This window comes from Anser anser, assembly GCF_964211835.1.
Source record: "Anser anser genome assembly, contig: HAP1_SCAFFOLD_327, whole genome shotgun sequence".
In the NCBI taxonomy this organism is placed as follows: domain Eukaryota; kingdom Metazoa; phylum Chordata; class Aves; order Anseriformes; family Anatidae; genus Anser; species Anser anser.
Window position 1 is genome coordinate 15,492 of NW_028153767.1, and position 20,113 is coordinate 35,604.

General features: G+C 36.0%; 1 protein-coding gene across 1 annotated transcript in view; it reads left to right on the top strand.

Annotated features, from left to right (window-relative positions):
- The window catches only part of LOC310891514 (adhesion G-protein coupled receptor V1-like), a gene marked incomplete at its 5' end in the record, with an annotated part of 72,717 nt that overhangs the window by 14,427 nt on the left and 38,177 nt on the right, over positions 1-20,113 (top strand). The window contains 11 exons of the mRNA XM_083853789.1: positions 4,470-4,502; positions 6,253-6,379; positions 6,468-6,653; positions 8,503-8,683; positions 9,298-9,461; positions 10,099-10,222; positions 10,614-10,880; positions 13,368-13,494; positions 15,584-15,801; positions 17,025-17,768; positions 19,123-19,496. Coding sequence (XP_083709915.1) covers positions 4,470-4,502; positions 6,253-6,379; positions 6,468-6,653; positions 8,503-8,683; positions 9,298-9,461; positions 10,099-10,222; positions 10,614-10,880; positions 13,368-13,494; positions 15,584-15,801; positions 17,025-17,768; positions 19,123-19,496 — 2,545 coding nt within the window. The remainder of the gene's footprint in view (positions 1-4,469; positions 4,503-6,252; positions 6,380-6,467; positions 6,654-8,502; positions 8,684-9,297; positions 9,462-10,098; positions 10,223-10,613; positions 10,881-13,367; positions 13,495-15,583; positions 15,802-17,024; positions 17,769-19,122; positions 19,497-20,113) is intronic.

Below are 20,113 nucleotides of genomic sequence, written 5' to 3' on the forward strand. Positions count from 1 at the left end.
GGCAGTTATCAGCCCCCCAGTTAAGGTGCAGACAGCTATCAGTTTGGCACCTGGCACAACCAGAGGGCCAGAACCTGCAGGGTATGTGGGCTGGGGACGTGGCCTGTGTTTGTGCTCATGAGTGAGTGGTGGTGAGACTGAGAACTTGGAGACTTTGGGATCTGGGGATAAATCACTTTTATTTTGTGGAAGTGATAATCAACAAACAGACAACTGTTTAGGCAGTCCTTATGCTCCAGCATTTTTTGAGTCTTAACTCATGGAAGTTAGGATGCCAGAACAGATCCATATGCATATGTTACGACATAAATCTCATTTACTATATATAATAAACTGAAGCAACGTTATTTGAAGATTTTTATTGTTCTAGTGATTTCTGTGATGGGATACAGATTTCCATAGGCTGACATTCTGTCATCAGTTTATGTGGAAAATGATTAGACCTATGAGTTATGAAGTAATTTTTTGAAAATTACAAAGTGTAAAATACAGACTTGACTATTTCACTGTGAAATATCTGGCAGTTTTTAAACATTTTTGGGTTTTAGAGGTTGCTACATGTCAAAAAGTTAGAAAAGCATAGGAGGGCCATTTAAATCACTGTGTAGTGTTGATGGACAGGGCTTAAGGGTTTATGTGTTGTGGGTTACTCACTGCCATACTGCTTAATGGAGCTAGGATTTTCTCCTTACTTGGTAATTCCCTTTGGTTAGTGTCTGTTTCAAAACCATATCTATCTTACTTATGTAAATTTTCATAGAATCACAGAATAGCTTGGGTTGGAAGGGACCTTAAAGATCATCAGTTTCCAACCCCAGTGCCATGGGCAGGGATGCCACCCATTAGATCAGGTCGGCCCACAGCCTAGTCCAACCTGGCCTTGAAAACCTCCAGGGATGCCTCAAGGGTTTGATCAGACTGCGTTTTAACGGGGAAAAAGTCATTTGAAAATAGTAGAATGTTGAAATGAGTGCGCTGGACACCTACTGCTTGTTTTCATTACTTCTCAAAATAACAACATATCTCTCCTGCTATGACTCAGAAAAATTAAAATAGCCTCAAAAATCAAATAAATGATGGATTAAACCTGGAGAGAAGGTGTTTCCTCTGATGAGAGGCACTATGGAAAGTCTAATGTGGCAAATCCTACTTTAATGCAGTTCTTTAGAGCTAGAGCCTGCCTCTAATTAAATCAGTAGATAATCCTGAAAAAATTGAAGAGGGGGTGAACACTGAATGCAAGCAAATTGAGTAATGTTCCACAAGCAATTTCACTTCCCCCTTTTTGAGATACCCTGATAGAAAAGAAAGTCTTTTAGAGAAGTGTGGTTTAATAATGACAGCCATGTAGATTCACAGTGGAAATTAAGTTTCTCATGTGTCTTTCAGAACACTCAGGTTCTGCAGAAATTCCAGATTTTGTCAAAAGTTATTAACTTCAAAGCTATTTTTCATTTATTTATTTAATTATTTTGTGGTTCTAGTTAGTTCTTAACATTGAAATTCTCATGGTACCTTAAACTTAGTCAAAACTCTAATTTCTCCTATTTTCTTGTACTGCATGTTTAAAAAAGTGTAAGAAACATTTTGAAGCTCCTGTCAGTTGTCCTAATTCATCTGTAGTTCTTGCTACATAATAATTATGATTTTTTTTACTGAAAGAATTTCCCTAATGATCAGTCATTTCACATTAGTCTTGTTGTATAAGAAATGCTTTACACACTTTGAGGTTGTATTTCTTTTGGCAGCATCATAAGCATTGCCAGGGTTTACTGTCTGTGACGATATGAAACTTCATGTCCATACATAGCCATTTTACAGGAAAAAATAAGCTGAGGATAAAAACAGGGAAGTGGCTTTCCCAGTGATTGGTATCACCTTATTCCTGGTCAAGAGTTCTTTTCACTAGCTGGAGGAGCTGCTGGCCACGGTTAAGCCACCATGTCAAAGCAGCTGTTTTAACTTTTATTGCTGCTTCTGAATAGCCCTCTTTGTCCTGTTTCCATACTGCTGTCAGAGGAACACCTAAAGAGCTGGTTTCACATACCACGAGGAGTGAAACGGGACTGAACTGGACCCGTGTAGTGTCAGGCAGTCTGGGAGCATCTCCTCCGTGGTGTAAGGGTGGTATATGAACGCCCCTCTGTTCTTCGAGGTTGGAAGTGCACGTGGCAGGGGATGGGGCTGGTGTCCTGGCAGCTCTCTGGTGGCACGGACCCTGTGTCCAGCCCCGTAGCTCCTCCGGGTCGATCTGAGCTGGCTGCTGGAAGTATTATGCAGCTATTTGCTGAACGCTTCACCTTGCCTGGTTTAGCCCTGTATGGACTTAGGTTTAGCACATGAAGAGTACACTGAACCGAAAAGCAAGCATTTGGATTAAAAGGATAAAAGTTTGCAGGATGTGAGTATGATAATTGCATTACAATGTAATTGTTCAAAACAATAGAATTGGGATTTTTTTTTTTTTATTATTCCTAGAAAAAAGTAAACCTGTGAGAATACTTTACAACAAACATTTTGGATTTAAATTTAAAATGTACTTTCCTAATTTATCTTTGTTCTCTTAATTCTTCTTTTTTTTTTCAATACTATTTTTTAAAAATTTCTTGTTAGGGATATGCATTCTATGTTATGAAAAGTTACATGTATATGCCTTAGAGTATAGATATAAAGAATACTACTGAGTGCACCATTCTTCGAATCACAGAATGGCTCAGGTTGGAAGGGACCTTAAAGATCATCCACTTCCAACCCCTCTGCCATGGGCAGGGATGGCACCTACTAGATCAGGTTGGCCACAGCCTCATCCAACCTGGTCTTGAATACCTCCAGGGATGGGGCAGCCACAGCTTCGTTCATTCATTGTTTGCTTAACAGCATCTTGGAGCTGGAAACCTAAACCTAGCTGCTTCTATTAAGTTTCTGCATAGGATGTTTTATGACTTTTTGGAGAAGTAACTAACATTACTGTGCCAGGGCAGTGATAGCGGTCTGACCACTCATGATATCAGCCAGAGAAAAAAAATGACCAGATAATAAATAAATAAACAAACAAACAAACAAATAAGTAAATAAATAAAAGGATCCAGGTGTTCAAGATGGGGTTTGTATGGAGAAACCACCTGAACAATGTTCTTTTTTACCAGTTGATGGACTGAATTTTACTGGTTGCTTCCTGACCTGAAAGCTGTCTAGGTTTAATACATATCAAAAGCTCACTTGATATAGTGATTCATTTTTATTTTCTGTTGTAAATTATTTTACTAACAGCTTAGCGATATAATTAAATTTTAGCATTACCAACTCTGGAATCTTCTCCTTGATCTTTTCATTGTGTTAATATTTTGCTGTTTTTTGAATGCTTTTGCATGTTTCTGAGGGAAGGGAGAATGTCTCAATATATACCTAGCTTCAGTGAATATCAATAACAAATTTCAATTAATTCAGACTTCCTATTCGAAAGAACGTCTGTGAATGTATTTACTTCTCAGAATTTAGAGTGAACTCTTGTCTGTATTGAATTCCAAATTTAAATTATTTTTGAGATTAGTGGAGCCCAATTATCACCTTACAAACACTGTTTTAATCTGTTTTTGGTGCTTTGATAGACGATACAGTTTTTGTATTTAATGTATTTTTGATTAAGAAAGCCAAAATACATGATTACTATTGCAGAATAATGCTGCCCTTTTGACTGACTTCATGTGGCAGTTTTGTTATAAATGCTTGGTTGAAACTTGATTTAATTTTTTAACCTTTTGATTAGCAAATACCTTTTCCTTTCCCCTTTTTCTTTTTTTTTTTTTGTCCCTTTATTTCCTTGTCCCCTCTTTTTCCCCTTTTTCTCCTTCTGCTTCTCTTTCTTATATTTGTATTTATGTTATACATGTATATATACTACTTTGGTAATCTGATTAACTAAAAAATTGTTGTAAATGAGGTTTGCTGTGATTTTGTGCCTAATTACTTTTCCTTGTGTACCCATCAGTACTCTTTCTGTGCTTATCTGTTTTTATCATTACTTTGTCAGACTGATGAAACACCATATCACAGAGGCACGTAGATGTATTTCCCTAATAAAGGGTTATAATCGTGGATGGCTGCTGCAGTTGTGATCACGCAGTCAGTAATCAAGCTCTTTGAGGAGGGCTTGGTAGGGAACACCTTGAGTGGCTCTTGACATGCTGAATTGGTCATGGGGTCACTCCTCCTAAGTGGGAACTGCCCACTTGCTGGCCTTTGTCAACAGGAAAATGCCAAGCAAGCAGGGTTCCCATAAAAAGAACATTATAAACTTTTGGAAAGTAAAAAGAAAGCCTTCTTTTTTTTCTTTTTCTTTTTTTTTTTTTGTCCCTTTTGTTAGTTTTTTGTTCTTTTATAAGATGGGTAGTATTGAAATTTTAGTAAGTGGCACTTTCATTACTTTCTACATCCTCTTTTTTTTTTTTTTTTTTCCTCTGTGTTGACAGGGTAGAGACAGAAAGGTTTGTCGTGTTCTTTGGGTAAGTGCGGTGAACTGTTTTCTGTCCTCAGTGAATCAATGCTTTGTTTTAGAAGTGGTTGGTTTGGACAGAAACTGTCTTTATCATTTCTTTCCCCCCCAAGAATCACGTCTCTGCATCTCTTCAGACAACGCATGCTTCCCCTTTGGTGTTCCGTTTGATGGCATGGGGTTCTTGCTTGAAGGCATTTCTTTATGTAGGATCTGTGAATGATGAAAGTTATGAATGCATGGCTCAGTGTTTGATATTTGAGTGTTTCATGGAATAATGAATTAATTGTTTTAAACTGCTACAAATACAGTTTGCCCCAACTAAATGGCTGAACTGATTAGAGTTACAGAGTAATTTTCTCTAGTCAAAGACAAGGAAAGTTATCTTGATTTAGACTAACATGCATATAATTTATATAACACAGGTTATTTTTTCTACCGACTTTTTTTTTTTTTTAAACATGTAACAAACATGAGCACGTTACTCTATTAAATAGGTATTACCTATTTTGCATCCTGTACCCTGTCCTGTAGACTGTGCTACAACAATGCTAAGTTGTTTTTGTGTGTGTAGGTTCCAGTTACTTAAAACGTGCTTCTGGACACAGTTCTGGGCCTGATTTCAAAAACTGGATATAATAGATCACATTTCTTCATGAAATAGTGTTTGATAAAGTCTAGGTTGTAGCACAGTGAAAGCACAAAAATATGTACAGTATGCAGGACCACGATTTCATTGAAAAATACAATACTGACAGGAAACGTGAAAGATGCAAAGGAATCTAAGTACCTAAAACTACATGTAATAAATCATATGCAGACCATCAATCTGAAGGTGTATTCTTGATGCATCCTGCAATAGTGCTTCTCTGGAATTTTTAATATAAGAAATTTAAAATGATGAAAATTACTGCTTCTGAGGAAAGGCAAGCAAGTAATATGCAAGGTTCATTACTGTTATCAGATACTGCCCATTCCTGTCACAGAGTACGATCAAGATGGTGTAGGAGAAGCCCAGAGAGAGAAATCCTTTACTGAGAGGAATCTGAAGTATGCGTATTTGGTCAACGTACTTCATTCTTGCACCATTCAGCATGTGCTTTAAAGGAGTAATGAGAAAGGGGAATGAGTCTGAGCTACTGAGAGCAGGTCCAACATTTTGTAGAGTCAGACAGGGATCCTACAGGTAGTCTCCACATCTACAGAAGGCAGGCTAACACAGAGCTGAGGATGAAATCCATGGTATCGAGGGTCAAATTTCTGCCTCTTTATGTCAGTAGTAAACTTTGACAAACAAAGCAATAATGGAAATTTATGCTTTTCAGTGTAATCTCAGCATAGGTGATTTTGGAATTTCCTTTATACCTTGATCCAAGTACAAAGTAGTTCTGAATTTAACTAACTTTTTTTTTTTTTTTTTCCTGGCACTATTCTGTTTCTTTTCCTGTGTGTTGTGTGCATGTGTTATCAAAAACAGACAAACAAACAACAGAGTTACTAGCTATAAAAAGCTAATCAGAAACAAACAAACAAAAAGTTACTTCAGAGGCAATTATTTATTTTATTTATTTATTTATTTATTTTTTACGAATGGATAAAACATTCTGATGTTGTATCATTCTTAACTTGTTTTAATCCTTGTAGGTAACTGTTGGCTTTCATAATTTATTCATAAAATTTGTCAATATCCTGATCTCCTCTGTATGGATTTGCTAAACAGAGTTGCAAGTTGAAAAAAACCTCTTACCTTCCTTTCTCAGGGTCAGTGTGGAAAATCAGATACTGAAATACGGGTTTACTACTTGTGAAATTACAATTTTGGAAAACGATGATCCTGGAGGAGTGTTCGAATTTTCTTCCTCTTCCAGAGGTCCCTACAGCATCAAGGTAGCTATCCGAGTAACGTCACTTAAACATTACAGACGACTTAGTTCTAACAGAGTGCTAGAAAAAGATTAATTTTATTTTTTTGCAGGAAGGGGAGTCTGTTGAGCTGCAGATTGTTCGCACTAGAGGAAGCCTCATCAGACAGTTTCTGCGCTACACTGTAGAACCAAGAGATAATAATGAGTTTTATGGAAGCACAGGAATTCTGGAGTTTAAGCCTGGTGAAAGAGAGATCATAATTACTCTACTGACAAGGATGGATGGGATTCCAGAGGTAAGAATTAATATTTTTCTCTCTTTAAATTGCATTCACATACATATTTGTTTGTCACTTACTAAAATATAGATGGTTTCACCTGTAAATACCAGCAATTTTTCTGTAACATTTGAAGGCTTTCTTTTTCTTAAGTGTGAGAAATAGATAGAGGAGGAGTGACTGAAAGGCCTATAAGATAGTCAAGCACCATATGAAAGCACTTTATATCAATACAAATCAGGTCTTGTCAGTCTTGCCTGAATATTCATTTCTCTGATATCTCTATTGTTTTGTAATCCCAGAAATCTGCACAATTTGAGGCATGTGTCTGTTGCTTTTCTCTTTGCTTTCTGCTTTTCTGTAGCTTGTTCCCTTTCCTGTGCATCAGCCATCCTGGATTCCATCAGGAAGTTTGCAAGGGTTTGATTTTACCACATTTATGTTAACATAAATTTTAGCTGCTGTGATTCAGCATTTTTTGCTGCCTTTACACGCACATTCCTATGCTGTATTTTGCATAAGCAGTTAGTTGTGTTTGTCTGATCCTGCTAATGAGCTGATCTAGGAGTAAGATGTCAGAAAGCCAGCTTTACAAAACATAAAGGTTTTAGGAAGGTTAATAATCTTTTTGTAGGGCCAGGTGGTCATCAGTCATGGATTGAAGGAGGGATGGAGGACCATATGATGAGGAAATCAGGGGATCACAGCAACTCCAACTTCAATTGCATAGGCTGCTGTAGAAATTCAGGTTTCTTTTCCCTACATACTCCAAAGAAAGGAGACATAAGAAGTCTGAACTCCACTACAGAAGCCAGGAACATAAGTTAATCTAGTAAAACTTAGGCACTAAAACAGCGGGTTATTTAATAGTTCCATTCCCAGTTTTTACTAGTTCATCAGCAGGCTGAGATAAAAGTATTTCCCTGCTTACAGCAGTATTATTAGACTAGGTAAGTCATCCTGCTGAAATGCTCAGGCAAAAACATACGAATTGTAGTGTCAGGACTAAAAAATAAGGAGGTCCTTTTATACTCTTCTATCTCCAAGAGTGGCCAAAAGCCACATACATGAGCAGGACATATATAATCACTTTCCTCCAGAATGCCATCCCAGCCTCCAATGGTGGGCAGTCCAAGGATGTCTGGAGTAATGGATGGTATCTTTGGGTGCCTTCAGATTTTCTTTCTGTTAATTGAAGCAGTTACGCTTTGAACGCAGGTAAGGTTTTAGCATCCATGACATTCTGTAGTACTGAACACCATTGTTTAATTGAATTGTATGTGAAGAACCAGTTCATGTGTGTTTCTTTACTGCTAACCACCAGCCAGTTTCACTGAGTTCTCCCCAGTGTAGAGTAATGCTGTTTTCTAGATAGATAAATGCAATATTTTTTTCTAATGTTCTCTGATACTTTTTTGAAAGTACCATGTCCCATTAGATTAATAAAGCCAGTTGATCAATTCTTTCTAAATTAGCATGCTGTCCATGGTTTAAAAATCTTTGCTTTACCTGTTACAAAGCCAGGAATCTTAAGAAGTCTTGGAGGAAAGAAAATTTACATTTCAGAGTGTGTTACAAACATTACTTGTGAAATTATGCGATTCTAAATTAAGTACACAAAATAAGTCCTTGCTTATAATAATAATAGACTTTTGGAGAAACTGATGCTTTTAGAGATAGAAAGTTCTAACAATTTCCTTTATTTGATAGCATTATACAAACGTTTATTGCATGTAGAATGTGTGTGATTTCATTTTAAGTTTGTATCCCTTTCTGCCTGATGGGGGACTGTGGACTATAGACCATTTTGTTTTTGATGTGGATGTTGAATATGTATTTTTGTTCTGACTGAGTTTCCCTCTTCTAGCTGGATGAGCTATATTCTGTGGTACTTAGTGGCTACAGTGAAATGCCAGGCAAGTTGGGGAATGCCACAATGGTCAATATAACCATTTTGAAGAATGATGATCCGCATGGTATCATTCAGTTTCTACCTTACGAACTAACAGTAACAATAAGTGAAAGCAAAGGAGAAGTCATCCATACCGGTAATTCCTTTTTATTAGAGTTACTTCTTTATCTGCTGTCTGCTTCTGCAAGTCTTATTTTCCCTGTTCTAGGATAACAGAAGTCTAGGAGACTTCTTACTAAAATCTCCACTCAGGACTTTACAGATTGGTACAATGCCAAGCAAGATGAGCAGCGGAGAGTGAAGTGGAGAAGTATGGGTGTGGAAAAACAGAGGGATTAACTGAGTAAAAAGGATTGCTAGAGAATTTTCCAGACAGGAGGGATGGAGTACTGATGTATGTGCAAAGTGCAACGTGGAGGTAGTAGCTCTGTTGGTGGAGAATGAAGAATGGGGTGTTATATAAGAGAAACATAGAGTTAAATCTTCCTATGGGTGATTTTAATTGATCTATTCAGTTATCAATTACTTTTACAGGCAAGAATTAACATGTGAAATTAAAGCAGTTTGCACTGCTTTAGTAATCTGTCTTTGTGTGTCCTTTTCTGTAGCACTCCAACATGTTACTGGTTTCATAAGAAGTGAAATTGGTTATTATTGTATTTCCTTTTTCTCAGTTTCAGATGTTTCAGATGTTCCTTTTTGATTTCTGTTGCTCTGAATATGCACACTGACTCTGTTTATGTTTTTTAGCTGTTTACAGAGTTGTAAGAAATCAAGGAAACTATGGAAATGTTAGTGTGTCTTGGGTTGTTGATCCAGCATGTACCAATGACGTCTATCCAGAGCAAGGGACTATTTTATTTGATAATCTGGAGTTTTCAAAAAATATCACCATTTACTCACTGCCAGATGAGGTAAACACTTTTACAGTGTTTTGGGGTGAGAATATGGGACAAAGAGTAAGTACTAAAACATTAGAGTATAAGGAGAAAAAAGGAATGTGTGTTTCTCAAGAGCCTAATAACTTGTAGGAAATATCAAAATACTTGGGTAGAACTGAGATAATGTCTGCAAATCATAGAGAAATTTCAGAAGCTGTGCATACCTCTAAACAAAAAAGGTAGAAGCTGAGAGTAATTGTACTGTGGTAAAGTTATAGGAAAGTTTGACTGAAACTCGTATCTTGATAACTGGAATCCTAATTTCAATCCTAATCCTATATGCTGATAAATTTGAAGTAATATAAGAAAGATTACACCTAATGATAAATAAATAAAGCTGTAAAAAAAACTACATGTATCAGAAACATAAAACTGGAAGGTAACTTTTGGGTCATCTGTGCAAGATAAAGAGGAAGGGACTTACTTACAAAAACTGTAGATGGATGATAATTTCTGTATAACTGTATGAATTATCATCCCTCTTGAGACACATAAGGACTGACAAATAAAAACAACACTCAGAAATCTCTGGCTTATTAATCCCCCTAACTTTTCATTTTAAATTCTTCAGTGTTTTGTATGCTAGAAATTAATGTCTTAATACTTTCAGGTGCCTGAAGAGGAGGAAGTATTCACCATCAGTTTATTCAATGCTACCGGTGGAGCCAGGCTGGGCAATGTAACCACTGCAATTTTACAAATAACAAAGAATGATGATCCCATTTATTTTGCAGGTTAGATATTATTGTTTATAAATGTGGAATACATACACTACCTAAAACGGATTTTTTTCACAAACCAGATCATTGCGAAATCGTAATCCCAAAAGAGCAAGTGGAAAAGCTCCCCAAACTTTTTTTTTTTTTTGTATTTAATTTATATTTGTTTCCTTCAGAACCTTCCCATTTTTTTGTGTGTGTCATTTTTCTCTTTGTTGATGTTGAGATCAGTTAGGAGGCAAGGTACAAAATATTCTCTCGTACCTGAATTATTTCCTACCTTTATCACATACATCTTATTGTTTCATTGAAGAGGAAGACCCTACTAGAGAGAATTAAGAAAACAGAGCAAATGCAAGCAACTCAGGCTTGAACTCAGACAGATTTGTTGCTTTTGTATTTTCAGAACCTGTGACAGTGAGTGTTCAAGAAGGAAGTGTTGCAAACTTTACAGTCCTAAGGAATGGATCTGCTGATGTCGCTGTTGTTGTCCAGTATATTACTGTTAATGGAGATGCAACAGCTGAAGAGGGAGACTTTGTTCCCAGTGGAAAGAACAGTGTCATTTTGTTTGATGTTGGAGAAAGGGAGCAGAATTTATCTGTGTATATCAACGATGATGATACCCCTGAAACTGATGAAACATTTTATATTATCCTTTTCAATTCTACAGGTAAGTCTTCCTTTTTTTTTTTTTTTTTTTTGCTGGCAATTTCTTAGTATCTTGGTCTTATCATAAAGCAATATTTAAATGCCAAGAATTATACGAATAATGTTTGCTTCAAGATTTTTATACAATAAATGCATACTGTGTTTGAATTTTCATCCTTAATTATTTTATTGGAAACAAAAATCAAATGATAGAGTTGATACTTTGCCTGCAAAAACAACTGGAGTGAAAGTCCCTTTTCAAATATAAATGCTCCAAATTAGATGGACTTCAATACAAAAACACAAAGCAAAAAAAAAAAAAAACAAAATTTAGTACCCAACAGTCTTAGGAAAAGAGGTATTCTTTTAGTTATTTTTTTCATGCTCCAGAGTGTATTACAAAACTACATGATTTTTGTAAAAACAAACAGAACTGCCATATTTTGGAGGAAGGGTATGTAATTGCTCTATTTTATTAGTAGCGAAAAGTATGCATACATTTTTTTCACTCTGAGACTATAGTTTTAAAAGGCTTAATTTGCAGAAAAATATATGTCACAATTTACCCAGGGGACCACCTCTAAAGAAAGGATTTATTACCTTAGAAATAACGTATTTTTGTTTATTTATTTATTTTTCAAAGTTTACACTTAAAAAGGAATGACCAAAATTATTCAGCCCATTCCTCACGTTTTTGAAATACATATCTTTTAGAATAAATTATCACTGTTATGTAATATACATGAGAAAATAAAAGTGAAGTATAAGAAATTCATAATTTTTCCAGAGCCCTAAGTATTTAATAAAGACCCTCCCCACACCTAGCTCCAACAAAACTCATGGTGTTGTGGGAGAGTCATTTGCAATTGTGTTATCAAATTTTAATTTACTGCCCTTCATTTTTTACTGTTCTCTAGTTGAGAGGTAATAACAGGCTCTGAATCTGCTGCAAATCTTTGCAATGCAAAGCAAAGCTGTATTGAATCAGCCATTGAAACCTGAGGGGCTGTAATTTAATAAAGCAAAGAAAGATGATGGCAATTAACCATCAGACTATACCTTCAGATTGTGTGACACGTTCTCAAAGTAAAATACCTACCAGGTATTCAATTCAAGATTAGGAAACCTAAAATTAGATTTCTTCATCTGTAAGCACGCTAAGCATCTTAGTTCTCATTACAGTCTCTGATGGTCTTAGTCTTTAGCAGTCGATAAGACTGAAGTGATTGAGGTCATGCTACAGTGGACACCCTGCGGCTGGCCTGTGAGTTTCTCACAAGGCAGCATTGATCTTGAGTTGAATCCTTCCCTGAACATTGGTAGCAGGCAGCCAGAGGTTGACAGGGAAAGCAGTAATTTGAGTATAAGGCAGCTAAGCTATTTCCCAAGGTCGGCTGGTATTCACTGTAGTACCCAGGTCTCTTATAAAATATCAGACTAGGGAAAGGATTAGACAAAACCATTCTTCTTCCTTCATAAGTTTTCTCTTTTGTTGTCTCTTTCTACTTTAATAACTTTCTTCAGGATCTACTGGTAGCTCCCAATACTACCCCATTGGGAACATATCATGGCTTTTCTCCTAGCACATGGGGAATGGGTATCCATAGCCTCCTTTTTCCTCTAAAATGAGCATCATATAGTTTTACAGCCATTCTAGAATCACTAAGAATAAAGAATATTTCTATACATATTCCTGAAAGCAAAAGTTGGTTTTCTTTCTATGATTGGTTACATACAGTGGCCTTGACTGTTCTGAAATTTTTTTGGGGACTGTTGTTCCTGAGAGAAAATACAAATAGAGGTATATGAAGTTAGAGGAATAAGCACATTGTTTAACGTGGAACAAAATTTAGTCGGACACTTTCAAAGAAGACAAAAAATGGGGTGGGTGTGGACACATTATGTTCATCTATGGACAATGCAATGGAGTTAGAATTAACATCCCTTAATATTTACCTGTACTAATATGCACACTGAAAGCCTGCTAGCTTCCCATCTACATAATAAGAATCTTATGTTTCTTCCTTTTAGATATTCTTTGATATGGGAGTGAATAAACTCTTAGACATTGCTCATAGCTTGTATTTAGTTTAAATGCAATACTTTTCTTCTAGGTCTAAAGAAGGTCGGGGCTCTCTGAATACCTTACTCTTTTATTCTGTACCTCTGAATATCTTATTCTTTTGACTTGTCCAGATGATCAAACAGAAAATGTTTCCTCACATAACAACTACATGCAAGGATACTGTGTAGTAAGAATCACATCTTCTCAGTTCATGTCATTTTTCCTGAAAATCTTACGTCTTGCTCTCTGGATGGTACACTACTTAAATACTTTTACTCTGATTTGCCTGCTGCTGAATACCTCAAATTCTGTTTTTCACTGACTTTTATAATTGTCCTTTTCTTTGTATAAAAGCAATTGTAGTGAGTAGAAAACATAATTGGATTTAGAGTTACCTACATTTCTGATTCCAATTTTAGTAATAATAATTGTCCTCTTTTTTAGGAGATACAGTTATCTTTAAGGCTGGAATGGCAACAGTTATTATTGAAGCAAATGATGATCCTAATGGAATTTTCTCTTTGGAACCTTTAGAGAAGCCAGTTGAAGAAGGCAAAAGTAACATTTTTTGGTAAGTAACGTTTAAAGAATATCTTTGCACTCTTTTGGAACTGGTGTATGTGGTACTTTATAAATAGCACTTTGATTAAATCAAATGCACAAGTGTGCATTGATAGAAGTGCACTATAGAAAAACAGTTTTACAAAATTTTGGATTAAATGATTTGTAATGTGTTGAAGACATCACCTGTAATACTATGGAGTACACAGTAAATATTAAAAAGTGCACAGAAGCTCATGTTGAAATGTAACTAAATAAGACTTCAGCATTGATGTTCTGTTATAATCTCAGGAACCTGTAGATACAGAAAAATCTGAATGATTGAGCACAATATAACCTAGGCTGACAGAAAAAGAAAAAAAACCACTCAACAAATAGCTAAATAAAACTGTGTGGCACTAGGTGGCTTTTTGTACCCATCTTTGAAATTTTCAACTGCAAACTACTGTTTTTGTATTTTTTGTATTTTTTTTTTCTTTTATCTGTTAATTACAGATTGAAATCTATACTTAAAGTCTGGATGTGACACTCTTCATTAGTCTGACCTTTGAAAGTATTTTCCTTTGTGCCACCATGATATATTGAAGAATTAGCAGGGTTAAAAATTGAATGCACTTGGCATCTCGCCTTGTTACATTCATTTCATAAATTTACTATGGGGTTTTAATTGGATGAAAAAATGATTTTTCGTTAAGAAATCTTGAGACAGGCTGTAAAGAGAAGTTAGGTCACAATAAATGCGATAGTGCAAATAGTTAGGGAAGAGGTTCTTCTTGCATTTAAAAAATCATCCTTTTTTTTTTGTCTGTTTGTTTTAAAGCCTTGAAGCAGATGCTTATGGCTGTGAATTGGTTCTTTATGCTTGTGTCAATACATCTGAAATATGAATAGTCTCAAGAAAAGAGGATATTAAGTTCATTGTGTGTTTGTTGTTGTGCTGTTCACTGTTTTGGGCTTTGTTGTTTTTTTGTCCTTTATAGTCTAATCTGCAGGATAATTTTTGTGGATTTGGTGGTGTTAAGAATATTGTTTTGATGTAAACATGCTTATATACAGGTGCTTTATGGAATTATAGGATACCAAGATCTCCAACATCTGAGGAACCTGCTCAGTCATCATTGATAAAATATATTTACTAGGGATCTGTCTCTTCCATACTGTCACTACTTTGACAGTTGTGTAGCATATAAAAAAGTGGTCAAAGTAGCATGTAACCAAACCACCGAAAACACAGAGGTTTTAATGAGGTAATTGGAGTTAGTGCAGCAGCGCTACACAGCTGGGATAGAGCACCCTGGTTAACGCCACAGAAGAAAAACCTTTGGAAGCAGAAACAACATAAATGTGTTGCTGTGGCTGGACTAGTTTAGCTGAACTAATTCTTCAACCTGATATAATCTATTTATAAGGCATTTTATGTCACCGTGCAAACCGACAGAAGCAAACTTCCTGTATGTAAGCGCACTCTTAATAAAGGCACTGTATGGGTCACTTTTTATTTGTAGTGCCTTTTTGAAATTAGTGTAATTGTGTTAGCAGATAGTTACCAAAAAAAAAAAAATCTTTTCATTTACTACGTTCTTAATCGCAAATAACAGTAGATTTCTGAAAGCCGTAGAATGTAATTCTAATTTAATACAAGTGTAAGAAAAAGTTTAAGTAGACTTGATGACTGAAAGGAGAAACGTTTGTGGTTAAATGTAGATGATTCTCTTTCCTGTCTAAGAGTGTCCAAGTATATTAATTTTTAATGTTAACTTTCTGAACTATTATGCATTCATATTTATTATTATAAATTGGAATTACAAGACACAGTGATGTGTAGCTTCACAGTAGTATTCTGCATGGACCTGCGTATGCTACTTCTGTTTTCTAAAGTACGTATTCCGGGAGTAGAATTGTACTGCAAAAGTGGTTGCCTTTAAAAGGAAGGCTTCATGGAACAGTTGTAGTATATTAGCATTTTACTTTATATTACATAGTATATTACTTCTTACTGTAAGGAAGATTACAGTAAAAGGAGTCTCCACATTTTCCTTTTCTACTCAACGCTGATGCATGCCTGCCAGGACTCTCATTCTTTCTGTATCACTGAACAGGATTTTGAGACACAGAGGACACTTCGGCAATGTTTCTTTGACCTGGCAGTTGTTTGATAATAACTCTGCACTGAAGCCAGGAGAAGAATTCTATGAAACTTATGGGACTGTGTGCTTCATGGATGGTGAAAGGTCGAAGTCAATAACACTACGTGCCATTTCAGATAGAATTCCTGAATTCAATGAATTTTACATTCTAAAGTTGGTGAATGCTTCAGGTATTGTCTTCCATATCACCATTTCCTTCATATCTGGTAGAAAAGAGTTATGTTTAATCAATCAAAAAGAAACCAACACTAGAAAGAGCATTGCTTTGAATCATGTCTTGATATCCTATGCTTTTCTGGTAAGGTTTTAGGTCTTATTTTTCATTTAATCTTGATTTCCATATATAGAGAGTTACTCAGTTCCCGAATTACTGTTAAACACATTTTGGTGATCTGAACTTTAAAAGGGATGCCTCTTGGTTTTTGAAATTAAACTTCTTAAAGTTCAGAAGTTTCATTTCAAAAACCAAGAGTTCTGAATTTCAGATACATAGATCTCCATGCACAAAATATAAAACAAAGATACTAACAAAGAAATAACAAAGGTATTAAAGGTTATGTGTGTCTACCATAATAGAGGTTGCTTTTTTGTTTGTTTGTTTCCCTAGAGGAGGTAAAATACTTGTAGTTACCACTTCACATGACTTAAATTACAACTTTAAATTGCTACTGGACACATTTCCTAATCTGGATTAATTCCACTTTAGTACTATTCATGGTCTTCTGTGCTCTGATACAAGCGAAAATGTGTGTTGGCCTTTCCTGTAAGTGAAGTCCATACGGATGTACAAAAGATTTCCTGCTTATAACAGGTAGATCACTGTACACTTTGAACACGGAGATTCTCCATTCACAACATGATCTTCATATCATGAATTCTTACTGTGCAAAGATAGATGACTAACACCAGGACTGGGCAGCAGTTTTAACACACAACTGGTTACTGTTTCTGCAAGGTGTATGTACTTCTGTATCAGAGGCAACAGGCAAGATTTTGCCATTCTCTATTCCTGTAAGTCTTTGAGCAATACAAGAATTGAATTTGGCCCCCATGCTTATCAAACGAATCAAAGGTAACCTACCTTATTGGCTAATTAAGAAAAGATGGACCTTGTCATGTTTCACCTGAAAGACATCTGTGTGTTTTACAGCTGAAAAATAGCATGTGGGTTTGTTTTCTACTGAAATTACATCAGCACAGTGTTTTAAGAATAATACAATTAACCTATGTAATTTTCAAGTTAGATCATTTGCTATAAGTCCAGAGGATCTTAAAGGAGGGTTTGAGGTTTTTTTAGAAACTTGTTTTATTAAAAAAAAAAAAAAGTACTTTGAAACTTTTTTCTGAGTGTGTTGTTTAATCATTAACTTTTACTCTAACTTCTATTACGCAGGTGGGTCTCCTGGTCCTGGTGGTCAGTTATCTGAAACCAGTCCTACTGTAACTGTCATGATCCCTTTCAATTATGACCCTTTTGGAGTGTTTGTTATAGATCCAGAGAGCCAGGACAGAGAGATAGTGGAAGATACTCTTTCTGAAGATGACCTTTCCTATATTACGGACTTCACCATCTGGAGACAGCAAGGCACCTTTGGTGTTGTCCGACTAGGTTGGGAAATACTGTCTAGTACCTTCCAAGCTGGACTGCCATCAATGGTAGATTTCTTGTTGCTTGGATCATTCCCAAGCTCAGTACAATCACAGCCCCACATGAGGCGCCATCACAGTGGAACAGACGCTCTGTATTTCAGTGGAAAAGAGGATGCATTTGGCATTATCGGTCCTGAATACCCATACAATGGAAATAATGCAGTAACCAATTTTACATTTTCAGCTTGGTTAATTCCTAATGTCAGTACAGATGGCTATATAGTTGAAAAGGATAACGATAATGGGACTTTATATTATGGTGTGAAAATTCAGACAAATGATTCTCATGTTTCTGTAGTGCTTCATTATACAGCATTAGGGTCCAATATGACATACATGGCTAAAACATCAGTCATGAAATACCTGGATGAGAATACTTGGCTTCACGTTCTGATTACTCTGGATGAAAGTATAATTGAATTTTACGTTGATGGAATTCTAGTTCTGGGAGGAATGAAGAGTCTAAAAGGAGAAGCAATTCTTGATGGTGAGCCTTTGCTATTTTTCTCCATATATAAAGCTCTGAAATGCATAGTCTAGCCACTTCAAAGGTGGAAGAAATACACTGAAATGATTATATCTGTTAAGTTAATTGAAAGGAATGGATAAGAATTCTTTGAGGATTTTCAGAAAGCCTATGGAAATTGTGTGAATGTTCTAAAAAATTCAAACTGCTGCGATGTTGAGTGAGAGTAGAGGACTATTAATTGTATGGTGTACTATTTTATTTCTGCTTTTAAAATTCCAGGTTGAAGTTTAAGAAATCAAATTTTCCATTTGTAAAAAGAATAGTACTTCTGCAATTAGTAATTTCCATCACACTTGCAGTACTGTAGCTAAGCTGAGAGGCTGAGAGGTTTTTTTTTTTTCCCTCCCTCGGTTTCTAGAACAAATATATGTGAAATGCAATGATGCTTTTATTGCTAGAAGGATATGTCTGTGCTGTAAATTTTCTTTATTAGTGGGGATGGCGTGTGTCTGGGGATAATGCAATAGTAAGGCAAGTATGTCATCTCTCTCCGTTGAATGTTGGGTAATACACAGTGGTGTGCATAGCAGCCCAGTTTTTCTCAGCATCCTCCACTTTGTGCCCTGGGACTTTTATCAGTTCCTGTGGTTGCTCATCTCTACAACTGCCACTCAGTGTCATATGTATGACAATACACTGAAGAGCACAGCTTTGTTTGTTTGTTTGTTTTCTTTCGTTTTCTGAAAGGCAACTGAAAACAGCTGATGTGTGTGTTTTAGCACAAGAGCATAGCATGGCACAGAATAGGATAGAGTAGGAATGAATATGAGGCAGCTGTGATCCTATAGTTTGGAGACAGAGAAATATAAATGCTGTTGTAAAAAGAGTTTGGAATTTGCATGGAATTACAGTGTGGTGGATGAAATGGATGTCCAGAAGGGTTAATGCAGTAATCATGAGTATCATCAGAATGGATCAGCTGCCCTAGCAGAGGGAAACAAAGTAGGATTTGTTCAGCAAAACAAGGGCTAAAAGGGGTTGCAGTTCTGCTCTGAAAATCTGTGGAGGAAAGAGGGAGCCTCAAGTCTCTAAGACTTATAAAAATGAGGGATGATGATAATGTGCTGCTAGAACTAATAGGATGAAAAACTTGGACAGCATAGGATGGAATTGTTTGGCCTGTGAGGACTTACCTGTAACATTGAGATGAGGCTCAAGGAACCTCCTGATTTTGGATCTCAAGATCAATATGATTCCTCATCCAGGGACAATGAACAGTTTACCATTGGTTTTTAAGAAAAACAGGTAGTCAGTTGCTGACTGTTTCATACAAATACAATAACATGAGAAAAAATTATAATTTCCTTCTCAGGTCCAGGAATAGTAAGAATTGGAGCAGGAATCAACGGCAGCAGTAGGTACACAGGGTTAATGCAGGATGTAAGGCTTTATGAGCGTAAGTTGACACGAGCAGAGATCTATGAACTTCATGCAACTCCTGCAAAAAGTGATGTCCACCCTGTCTCTGGGTATTTGGAGTATTGGCAAGGAGAGACCAATAAATCATTCATCGTGTCTGCAAAGGATGACAAAGAGGAAGAAGGAGAAGAATTATTCATACTAAAGCTCATTTCTGTGCGTGGTGGAGCTCGAATTTCACAAGAAAACACCACAGCAAGATTAAGAATACAGAAAAGTGATAATGCTAATGGTTTATTTGGCTTCACTGGAGCATGTATCCCTGAGGTAAGGTGGTCATAATGGAAATTGTAGGTGATATTTCAGGCACAGAAAGCTAAATGGCAGGACCAAGTGACCTGAACAAACCCTAGATTTTGCAGTGTTTGCTTTTGTGGTTAAGCAAAGTTTTCCTAGGATTTGGAGATGCATATGTTCTGTTAATACAACCTCAGTTCCACTGGGATTTACTATATAATTTTAAAAAACTAAAGAAAAAAATGGTTAAGAAAATTTAGTTTACTATATAAACTGAAGACTAAGGCTTAATTTTTTTTTTCTAGAAAAATATTTTACCTTCACTTCTGTTACATTTGAGTTACCAGTTAAAATGTAAGATTTAATTCTCTGGTTTTTTTTTGAGAATGGATTATTGCAAAGATTTTTATTTTAGTTTTCTGTGTCACATGATGTGTTTGAGATAATTTTACTAGAGATCATGCAATGACAAAGTGTTATGGATTTTTCCACCTTCATTTGCTGTCATAAACTAAGTTATAATTTGCATATGTTTGATGTCAGTTGGTTGATTTAGTAGTGGTTTTTTTTGTTGTTTTAGTTTTAACAGATGAAATCTTTTTTCAGTGGTATCCATTCTATATGCAGAGTGTAAACTTGCTACTTTT